Below are 12080 nucleotides of genomic sequence, written 5' to 3'. Positions count from 1 at the left end.
ATGTGGAGAGGGAAGACAGCGACTGGGGCAAATGGTAATTATTCATATAGAGTAAAATCAGCAGCTTCATTAGGGACAAATAAAGGATTTTGCTGATTCGCTTTTTAAAATATTTTTCGATTTATGATATTTTCTAGTTTAGGATCCCTCCTAATTTAGGCTCATTTGCTTCAATAAATTTCTAGCAGATACCTAATCATTTATAAGAATTACTGGTATATCTCTACTGTAATGGAAATCTAATGTCTAGACATTGGCTCGCAGATAACTATTGTGCTTGGCCAATTTAAAGAGGCAGAGATGCAGTGTAAAGCATGGTTTTAGAGTAGGAGCCAAAGCTCCGGATGAGAAAAAAAAAATAAAAATTATACTGTTACAGATTACAAGACAGAATAGAGTAAAACTAAAGTCACTGATAATAGATGTGCCCTAAGGAGCCAAGCGAAAAAGCAACAGAGCCACCAGTACTGAAGAAAATCTGTCAGCACAAGATGACTGTACAAACCAAGCACTGGCGCTCGGTGCATCTTCCCACCTAATTGTGCTATGGGACAGGAGCGCCTCAGAGTAATACGTTCTTAAATGAGAATTTGGTTGATAACCATCATATCCCATGACTTGGGAGCTCTGAAGTCAGCAACCCACCCCTCACCCCCTCTTTTTCCTCATTCTGTGTCAGCCATCTTAGATTGCCACATATCTTGCAGCTCTGGTTCAGAATAGTATTTTTTTTACCTACTGCAGTTACCGCTACTGTATTTGTGCATATCTACAAGAATTCAGCGTGAAAACAAACCTTCTTCTGGAATTTTCAGACGAGCCTCTGCAGTCGAGTCAAGCTATCTGATGAAATCTCTTCGTGTGAGTACTGGTACAAAGAGAGCCATAGAAATGGTGTCTCAAGCTGCTTACACTCACATCTTAGTTATGGAGTCAGAATAATAACAGAGAGCAATAGCTTATCTGCTCACCTTGTACAGTAGTGCTGGAGGAACAACTTTGCTGCATGCATATAGAATTTAGTGCAACAGAAGTCCTGTGTGTCCTCCGTTTTGGCATTTTCGACCCACAGGGAGAGGCAGATGAGTAGACCGAAAAATAAAATGTGCGGCTTTATGCTGAAAACAAGATTAGCATTAAAAAACAAGGTCTGACCGCTTGTTCAGAGGCAGATAATGCTAATCATCTTCATATAGACATATTTAATAAACTAGTGTCCGAATACATTACTGCCATTTAAATTCTAAATTTGTTTTTGGATGTGCAGATATTATATATATACACACACATACACATATTATAATCTTTCATCTCATTTTCCACAATGAGTATTTGGTGCGTCTTTCTGCATTCCTTGCGATTTTTACTTGCAGCAAAGACGTTTGTTGCAGTGCCCCCACCCCCTTCTCATTGTTTTCTATGGGAGAACAAAAAAAAATGCTGCAAAAACGCTGAAAGAATTAACAGGCTGCAAATTTCAAAGACGCAGTTCTCAAAATCAGTCAAGAATCAGGGGAAAAAAAAACAAAACATATGTATGAGATGTCTGAAATCTCATAGCTTTTGCTGGTACTGTAAAAAAAAAAAAAAAAAAAAATCTACATGTGATCATAGCCTAAAAACACACATGCGTTTTTTGTTTTACACGTCTGACGCAATTCTATAGGAAAAATCTGCACCAACAACTCAGAGTACCCACAAGAGAAATTAGCATGTTATCAAATTTTGGCATCAAAAATTGCACCGCAGGTCAGATAAAGCAGTGTAAAAAAAAAAAAAAATAATCAAGAAAAAAAATAAAAAAGTGGTCATCCACTATAAATCTCATCCACTTTGCTAGAACTGTAAGGCTATGTTCACACATCATGGTTTTTTTTCAGCATTTTTTGATGCAAATTTTCTGCTGTGTTTTACAGTATCAGCAAAGTCTATGGAGATTCCAGAAATCTCATGCACACACCTTGTTTTTTTTTTTTTGTTCAGGATTTTGTGCTTTAGCATAGTTTTTTTTTTTGCAAAATAGAGCATGTCACTTCTATCACCTATTGGAAGTAATGGGTGGTGGGAAAAAAAACGCACCAAAGAAAAAAAAAAAAAAAAAAGCAAGAAAACAGCAACAAAAATCCTTAACAACCTCCTGGCAAGAGATCAGGTTTTGCTGCAGAAAAAAAAAAAAAAAAAAAGCTGAAAAAAACCATGATGTGTGAACATAGCCTAAGATACTGTATTTTTGCTCAGCAGAAATAAGCAGAGTAAAAAAAAAAAAACTCATTGTGGGAACTAAGGCCACGTTCACACGCACAGTAATTTACATCAGTGTTTGTAAGCCAAAGCAAGGAGTGGAACAATTAGAGGAAAAGTATAACAGACACACATGCACCCACTCCTGGTTTTCATGTAAAATACTGAACGTGTGAACGTGGCCTTAATCAGAATTGTTTCCCATTTATCTCCTCTCTCGATTGACAGCTCTGGCTTTACAGAAGCAAGTGGCAGGTAGGGATGAATGAAAGGTGGAAAGGTGCTCTGAACGGTTCCACTACGCGCCTGTGCTTGGTTTGAACAGTCATGTTCTGCTGCCAGGCTCCATTTTCAGTAACAAGTCAGTGGAGAGCCACAAATTAGAGAATGGGATTACGAGAATATGTTGGCTCATGCAAAGAATAAAGCAAGTTTTATGAGGTGACAAACAAAGCAATGGCCCAGAGCTTCTGTTTTCCTAAGTGGGTCACAAAGACTGGATCTAAGGAAGATACCCGAGATTGGATTATGTAAACTTTACATCTCTGGATCACCAGGGACTTTAACTTTTTAAGAGGGTTTTGATACCTAATCTGAGACCAGCATGATGTAGGGGCAGAGACCCTGATTCCAGTGATGTGTCACTTACTGGGCTGCTTATTTGCTTAGTTTTGATAAAAATCACTGTTTTATCATCAGAGGAGACTAACGCTAGAGGACTCGTAAATCTGCTGCCTTGTAGTCCTCCATATTCATGAGCTCTGTATAACCCCGCCCCCACCACTGATTGTGCATAGGCCAAAAGCTGCCAATCAGTGGTGGGGGCGGGGTTATACAGAGCTCAGCATTTGGAGAACTGCTAGATCTGCAGCAGAGAAAACGGATTTTATCAAAACTGCACCAAGCAGCCCAATAAGTGACACATCAATGGAAATCAGGGTCTCTGCATCATTCAGGTTTCAGATGGAGCAAAATCCTGGTGCCAGATTCCCTTTAACTACCCTTGTCCACTTGAGACCTTACAGTTTATTACTTCGGCAATGTATGGCGGTATTATTTGAACACTGGGCACTAAATAGCAGTATTTCCGGATATATATGGCAGGGCACAATGTAGGAGTAGTATTTGGATACTGTATGGAGATATTATTTATCAGTTAATGACGGCATTATTGTGTGGAAGTATTGGGCCATGTTCACACATGTTTTTTTCGGCATTCATTATCTGCAGCAAAACCTGATCTCTTGCCAGGAAGTGGTTCACGATTTTTGTTGCTGTTTTCTTGCACTGTCCTTTTGTCCGTGTTCTAAATAAAGTTCAGTGAAATAAAAATAATAATAAAAAAAAATCTCATTCTGGTTTATGCACAAAAAACGCTGAAAGAAGTGACATGCTTTATCTTTCAAAAAACCATGCAAAGCACAAAAAAAAAAAAAATCCATGATGTGTGTATGAGATTTCTGGAACCTCAGACTTTGCTGGTGCCTTAGGCTGTGTGCCCACGATGCGTTTAAGCAGCGGCAAAAACGCATGGTAGAAGGCCTGCCATGTCCCCCAATGATAGATAATCCGCATGTGCTGTGCACATGCTGTGGAAATTTCCGCTGCGGATTATCATTGTGGAAAAATCCGCAGCACTACCAATTATTTTGCGGAAGAACTGCGTTTTTTGCCGCCATTGACTTGCATTAGAACACATGGATTCTGCATCACTGCATCTGTACATGCGGATTCCATGCGTTCTAATGTGCGGATGACACCCAGGTCTAGAGACGAGGAGACTCTCCTCCGGACCCGGGTACCATAGAAACTGTGAAAAAAAGAATAAAATAAAAAATAAAATATGATACTTACCTTCTGGCGGCCAGCGGTGCGCTCCTCCTCTCATGCCGGCAAATCACAATGGACTGAAGGACCTGCGCTGACATCATAGTCATGTGACGGGTCACGCAATGCTGACGTCGGCTGGTCCTTCAGGTGTACCGCAAACTGCCGGCAGTCAGCACCGAGTGAAGCAAGACACCGGGGGCCATCGGAAGGCAAGTATAGATTTTTTATTTTTTACCATTCTTTCAGTCACACTATATAAATCCATGCCGGTTGCATGGATTTATATAGTGTGACCAAGTTGTCAAGCACTTTCCAAGTGATGCTAAAATCACTTGGACAGATCTTGTCAACCCGCATGCGGAAATGCAAGTGAGGAACGCTTCACATCCGAAAGTCCCTGGCAGGAAAATGCATGTGTGGCGCCCCTGAGGGTTCGACCGCCACAGGGATGCTGCACTTCTTTAATGGAGTGTGGTGTTCCTCCTCTGAGGTAAGGACAGTGTGATAGTCGTGACCCAACCTTTGCATCCAACACCACATTCTCCACCAGAGGGAGCTAGTATGCACTAGGTGCTGCTCCCCTGGTTACATGGAGACTGGGGAACACAACGTGGTAGGAACCAGTTAGTGGGTGAGGGTGGAGGACTTACAAGTTAGTTACACTTTAAAATTTCATATTTAATGTAGAGCCATCTTGGCTCTTGGGGGTTCTCTGACTATTCTTGACTGATGCCTGACAGCACTCGGGTGTACCCTGACTGGTGTCAGAACGTGATCTCCTACCCTGAAAGTGGATCCTGTGTGGGCCTGCAGGGGATGGAGACACAGCCTAGTCCCTAGGCCTTGGGATGATGCGCAGGTGGGAGATAAGGAATATCTCAGCCCGCTCAAGGACCATGAGCAAGAAGGCCCGGAGCTCTAGAGTGTGGCTCCACAGCAAATGGGTCCCGGGGAGGATGCAGACGGAGAGGATTAAGCCACCTGTCCTCGCCTACCTGATCTATTCAGAGGGATTCCAGCTGCAAGAGGGGTACCGGCCCCCGACACCGTTACTCCAAGTCCTGGTTGGGAAAGCCTGGTAGGCCCTGAGGATTCCACCGGGCATCGGATGGAGAGGAATTGCCACCCGTGCCCTAGTTCTGAGAGGAGCTCAGAGGGAGACCCGGACTATCTACACACGCACAGACGGGAAAGGGTGAGGTCTGTAGCGCAAGAACACTCTGGTGTAGGGTCCCAACTGAATGCTGTACTTCTTCGGAGGTAGTCGGACCCCCGTCCCTGGTGGCCGCAGGACTCCGCGGGGAGCAGGGAGTCGCCTTCCCGCTGTCGTCTCTAAGTGAGTAAAGCCTTGGAAGTTCACCCCTATGGCCTCCGGACTGTTCATTCTGCGCCATGCCACGCGACGCGGTGCCCGTACTCCCCGCACTACTACCCCCCTTCCATCCTGTCTGCCTGCCCCGAGGCCTTGCTCCGCCTGTGGGGAGCAGTGAGAACTTTGGCCGCCATGACACCAGGCCTCGGCGGACTGCAGCGGCGCTGGTGACCCTTCACCAGGCACCACAGATGGCGTAGTCGTTAAATAAGCCACTCAACCCAGACGAGCCCACAACATCTTCCTTTTCATGTGACGGCCCTGAGCACGGGTCGGGTCCGGGCCACGGCTGCACCCCATCTCTTCATCACAGGACCTGACACTGAGTCCCCCATCACCCAGGGTAAACTCAAAAGGGGATCTTTCGAGAATGAGGCGTCACACATGTACAATCCGCATGTACAATCCGCATGTGTTTTTTCTGCCAGGGGAGATGCAGAAACGCTCAGGAAAAATCAGGAGCATTTCTGCATCGTGGGCACATAGCCTTATAAACATTTTATTGCAGTATTCAGAAATATATGGGCATTTTCATCATGTTAGTTGTTGCTGCAGCCCAAAAAAAAAATGGTGGCGATAATATAGCAGAATACAGTGGAATAACAGATTCCATGCTGCAAATATCTGCGCTCTCCACATCTTCCGAATGCCTTGTCACCGCTCTCCGGTTATAAATAAATGCACGCCGTCCGCTGTCACATACTTACCTCCAGTACCGCCCTGACAAACCACATGTGAGACGCTCCGCATTCCACACATGGTTAGAATACAGGGTGACAATGGGACAATTGCCGGCCCGCAGCAGTTGTTTCTGCCACTGCTGGACGTGAGGGTTTGCCATGTGGGGGGGGGTGGTAACGACGCGCGCTCATTATTTGGGAGCATTGAATTCCATGTATTGGGATCCTGCAGACAGCGTTAAGCTGGGAGTGAGGCTCAGATTTCCAAACAGCATATTCGGGATCACACATAAGAGAGTGGGGAAGCTGCAGCCAACTGTGTGATCAGATGATATCAATGCCATTATTTCACTTCCACATAACAGAGTAGCACCTCTCTGATATAAAAGGGGGCTCCAGCCTTCTGAGCTGAACCAAAAAGCCACCGTTCAACAGTCTGCTTATTAAAAGGGGATTCTGCTAAATTATGTCCCAGTTAGTGGCCCCCACTATTAGGGATGCTGCACTTGGCAAGATAGTTATAGTATTCCCATCGCCAAGAGCCTATCCCAAATGTAGTAGGTGTAATAATAATAATAATAATAATAATAGAAAATACCTCCAATTAGAAATTAGTATAGTCTGATTCGCTATGTCTTCCCTCATATGCAGGACCTTAGGTATCCATGGTTACAACCACTGATATAGTGACAGTAGTGCTGCTGCTGCTGCCACCGCTGCTATACCCCAGTACACAGACTAATTTCGGCTGAACCCTCCGATAACAAAGGATTCAGCCAACGGTCTAATGTATGGTGGCGCCAGTCAACTGATGGTCGGGAGAGATGTCAATGGCGCATGTCCTACTTCAGACTACCGCTACCATTTTTTCTCCCAGAGATAAGCCTCCGGCCAACGTGTCAGTCAGCCGCGTGCACATAGAGAACATAATAGCGCTCGTCCGAGCATTCGCTCCTGTGTATGGGAGAGATGGCGGTCAGACGAAGCATCGTTCGGCCGACAGACATCTAATGTGTTTAGCCAGCCTTAGACTTTACATAGGAAGTTAGTCCATCAGTAGGCCCATGCAGTATACGCATATGTTTGCCAACATTTAAAGAGGTTGTCTCTAATTCTTGAATAGGCAAAATTTCAAGTCTCAAGAAACTTTGCAGTTTACCTATCAAAAATAGTCTGTTCTTATATAAAAAAAAAAAAAAAACACATTCTTAAGTTCTATTATGTACAGCTCAATGCCTAGGTTACCGGCCCTCTATGCAGTCTCAAGAGTTGCCAGTTGCATAGGTACGGCGTATGCGCTGCTTGCATGCTCTATGCTTTACATCCTGTTCTGAAGCAGGCAGGACTACATGATCTGACCAGCATTAAAGGGAACCTGTCACCAGAAATAACACTGTTAACCTGCAGGTTAACAGCATTATTATGCAGCCCGGCGCCTGCATGTAGCCGAATGCAGTGGGGAAGAAAATGAACTTTATTCTCCCCGCCAGCATTCAGCTTCAGTCATTGCTCTTAGTATAGAGCGGCCGCTGTAACTGTGTCCCAAGCCCTGACTGACAGCTGAGCCCCAATGTACAGTGAGTATCAGTCAGTGCCGGGGATACGGTTACAGCGTCTGCTCTGTATACTCAAAGGGTTACAGCGCTGACTGAACCAGCGGCGCCCCCCGCCTCCATGACTGAAACTGAATGCTGGCGGGAAGAATAAAATTCATTTTCTCCCTGCTGCATTTGGCTGCGTGCAGGCGCCGGGCAGCATAATAACGCTGTTAACCTGCAGGTTAAATCGCGTTATTTCTGGTGACAGGTGCCCTTTAAGTCCTCATGTGCTTCACCCGTCCAAACCTGCCTCTGCCTCTGTGAGAGCGGTGTGTTCGTAGCAATGACCCTGCCACTGGTCTGAACTGTCAAACAGCAGCGCAGCACCCCCAGCAAAGCAGGAAGCTTCTGCGCTCCTGAAGATTGCACAACCCTGCGCCAATCCTCCAAGAAAACCTCCTGAGACCGTTTCTGGTTCACCTGGGAATTCTAGAAACCCCACCACATTTCGGCTGAAGATTCCTGGGAAATTCAGGACACATGGCAACTGACTGCTGCTGCGGTAGGCATCTTGCAGAGTCCTCAGACTATAATTTTCTGATAGGTGATAAGTTTCTGGTCTGTGTGGGTTCGACCACTGGGACCCCCCACCGATCCTGAGAATGGAGCTGTACTCGGTGATCTCCAGCAGGCACATATGGAATAAACAAGGAGGGGGCTTCATTCCAAGAGGGGCATATTACCTTTGTCAGAGTCGGTGGGGGGTCCGATTTATTGGCATCAGAAAGTTATCACCCATCCCCTGGACAGACGAGTTTACACCTCAGTATATGTATATATCCAGCCAATGGGGGAAGTTTAACAAAACTGGTGAAAAGGAAAAACTGAAGTTTTTGTCACTTTGGTGAAAAGTTTCTAAGTCCCCATATGAGACAATGCGGCATTGTGCCGGTATATGTGGCCATTTCCTGTGACCCTGATGATTTAGTCGCAATGTATCAGGCTCTGGCTTTTTACCATGCGAGTCAGATTAAGGTTTAGCGCCAGTGTTGGGGGCAGGAGGGGGCAGCCGCTTACTGGAAGTGCACAAAATATCCGGGGCCACAGGGAAAAAAAAAAAGTGTGATGTTACAGCAGCTCAGAATGCAGATGTGTGCCAAGCTGGCGCGGACTTCTGGGCAGCCTTCCCTGGTACACTGCATTTCTATTGCTGCAGAAATAAGGTATTTTGAGGAGCCCGAAGCAAGAAAATCCAATTCACTCATATGAAAACCTGTTTAAGCCTGGATTGTGCTGCATCACCCAAGTAATAAATCAAGACGCAAAGCATCAATACAGAACCAGCACTTAACATAATGGACAGCTGGAGAACTTAACCCCGGCGCTGCCAGCTCACTACAATTCCTATATCAGACTTGATCTAAAAGAAAAAAAAACAAGTTTGTCGCTACGACTGCTCAGAGCACAATCATTATGGATCTGCTGAAATACAATACTGAATTTAAAGGGGTTGTCCAGGTTTGGGGTTCAAGTCCGCAGTGAATCTCCACAGTGTGCACTACCAAGATTCATCAGTCTGGCCAATTTATGTTGAGAGTCACTTTTTGCAAAGTTTTTTGCAGCAGATAAGTCCCCATGAAACCATACATGTAGGGCGTGTTCACACTGAGGTGTTTTTTTTTTTTTTTTTTTTTTAAACATGGATTTTGAAGTAGATCCGATTTCTTTTTGTGGTCAGCAAAAAAAAAAAAATAAAAAAAAATAACAGACGTGAAGAATCTCAATGGGTTACGTGTACTATCTGTGAAAAAGATGGATACGTGCATGAGAAGTGGTCGTCCGAGTCATCACCTGTATGACCGGTTTTTCACCTTCGTCATTATTAGAGATGAGTGAATCATTTCACAGGATCCCATGAGCCGGGAACCCTGCAAACCACCTCCTACATCCCCGGCTCCTTCAGGGTCATCAGTTGTACTGTGACACACATGGGACGCTAGAAGAGGCACCAGGGATGCCGCCAGGTAGGAGGCAGATGGCAGGGATCCTGTCATAACCATTTTATATTCACCAATAGGTAAAAATTACACAAAGCCAAACGCAGTTTCCTTTGTTAATAATTGTAAAGGATCCATAAAAAAAAAAAAAAAAACCACATAGATGGCGTCCGGATTGCATCCGTTTTTTTTTTGTTTGTTTGTTTTTTATTTGCACACCCACTGAATTGTATAGGGGAGCCAGATTCCTAAAATCAAACAAAAAAATTTGCACATGCACTGCTTTTATGGCATTTTGGTGATGCTTACACGTTGCTTTTTTGTTGCGTTTTTTTCCCACAGTAAAAAAGATTTTGCTACGGTTTTTTTGCATGTCATTTGTTCACAGTACATCTTTAATAAAGTTAGGTTAATACACCCCCCAAAAAAAAGCAGCAAAAGCGAATGGTTGCGGGTTTTTTTTAGTTTTTTTTTGCACTCTCATTGCTTTCTATGGTAAAACACACACACAAAAAAAAAAAAAAAAACACGCACCACTGAAAGAAGTGATAGGCGGTAGTTTTCCAATTAGGTCACTAAATAAAAAAAAGCAATGATGTGCATGAGATTTCTGAAATCTCAGTTTTTGCCAGTACTGTAAAACGCAGCTTTTCAATTGCATAAAACACACACACACACACACACACACACATCACTTTTTGACGCTCAATTATGAGAACCCAGCAGCTAATAATGGGCAGAGGGCATACATTTAACCCCTGCTGGTGCAGTCTATCATTGCTGGGCGCAATACAATTATAAAGATGAGGACACCCCACAACTTTGGACCTAAAATGTTCTCGGGACCCAACGAGCCAAATGTGATGTCCCCTGACTATACCATAGAGGTCACTTCTGTAGAACTCAGGGGAAAGTGGCCACAGACTGATACAGGGACAATGCAGCGCTAGTGATATGATGAGTGGGCACCACGGTATTCACAAGGGCACCTGTGCCCAGGTCAGCAGCTACAGCATGGCAGATTGTGAGGATACAATGTTCCCATGTCCCAGCAGGACACACAGAGGTGACAATGTAGCCACAGCTCACTATGGGGGGCTGCTTCCCTCCCTGCAGCCCCCCATCCAGGGCAAACAGCTCACTATGGGGGGCTGCTTCCCTCCCTGCAAGCCCCCCATCCAGGGCAAACAGCTCACTATGGGGGGCTGCTTCCCTCCCTGCAGCCCCCCATCCAGGGCAAACAGCTTACTATGGGGGGCTGCTTCCCTCCCTGCAACCCCCCCCATCCAGGGCAAACAGCTCACTATGGGGGGCTGCTTCCCTCCCTGCAGCCCCCCTATCCAGGGCAAACAGCTCACTATGGGGGGCTGCTTCCCTCCCTGCAACCCCCTTATCCAGGGCAAACAGCTCACTATGGGGGGCTGCTTCCCTCCCTGCAACCCCCTTATCCAGGGCAAACAGCTCACTATGGGGGGCTGCTTCCCTCCCTGCAGCCCCCCTATCCAGGGCAAACAGCTCACTATGGGGGGCTGCTTCCCTCCCTGCAGCCCCCCTATCCAGGGCAAACAGCTCACTATGGGGGGCTGCTTCCCTCCCTGCAGCCCCCCTACCCAGGGCAAACAGCTCACTATGGGGGGCTACTTCCCTCCCTGCAGCCTCCCTATCCAGGGCAAACAGCTCATTATGAGGGGCTACTTCCCTCCCTGCAGCCCCCCTATCCAGGGCAAACAGCTCACTATGTGGGGCTGCTTCCCTTCCTGCAGCCCCCCCTCCCCATCCAGGGCAAACAGCTCATTATGAGGGGCTGCTGTTCTCGGCTTCCCTCCCTGTAGCCCCCCATCCAGGACAATGTGACAAACACAAAGCAGAGACCTGTTCACAACTCAGGAGAAAAACACAAAGTGAAAGAAACCCTGGAAAATAGAGAAAGAAACCCCCAAAAAACTCACAGCAAAGAGCAGCAAAGTGTCCCAGAAGGCAGAGGCAAGAAGCCGGGAGCCACATCGTCTCCAGAGGAAAGTGAGGAGAGGAGCAGAGTTCAGATCCAGGGCAGCTGCTGCCGGCTCCACACTCTGCGCCCCGCACTGCTGCTCCGGCTGATAACGGGGAGGTCTGAGCACAGCAATAGGACAGGCTGGGACTGCGGCTCCTCAGCGCCCTCTGCCGGCAGCTCTCTCCATAAGCAGGCAGCTTGTGCCATTGTTCAGGGGCATAGGAAACCTGGGAAACCGTTTTTTGTACGGTTTTTAACCAATTAATAACCAAGCTACTTTTTTTTCTTGTCTATGTGATGAGAAAAGTTGAAATTAGTGAGTTAACCAATTCAAGGCTGGGCCATGGTAAGAGCTCCAATTTGGTTATTCTAATAACTTTTTATTCTTTTTTGTGCTGCCTGATATTTATATTAGGATTTGAGAGTCCT

General features: G+C 45.9%; 1 protein-coding gene across 2 annotated transcripts in view; it reads right to left on the bottom strand.

The window, feature by feature from the left end:
* Positions 1–11789, bottom strand: part of JAM2 (junctional adhesion molecule 2) — a 104982-nt gene extending 93193 nt beyond the window's left edge. For both annotated transcript variants that reach the window (XM_073668268.1, XM_073668269.1), the window contains exon 1: positions 11608–11789. In XM_073668268.1, coding sequence (XP_073524369.1) covers positions 11608–11662 — 55 coding nt within the window. In that variant the 5' untranslated portion in view covers positions 11663–11789. The remainder of the gene's footprint in view (positions 1–11607) is intronic.
* Positions 11790–12080: the final 291 nt, after the last annotated feature.

This window comes from Phyllobates terribilis, unplaced genomic scaffold, assembly GCF_046119375.1.
Source record: "Phyllobates terribilis strain yellow unplaced genomic scaffold, ASM4611937v1 Scaffold_2__4_contigs__length_985480577, whole genome shotgun sequence".
Taxonomy (NCBI): domain Eukaryota; kingdom Metazoa; phylum Chordata; class Amphibia; order Anura; family Dendrobatidae; genus Phyllobates; species Phyllobates terribilis.
Note: the sequence above shows the minus strand (reverse complement) of the source record. Positions and strands in the feature narration are given on the sequence as shown.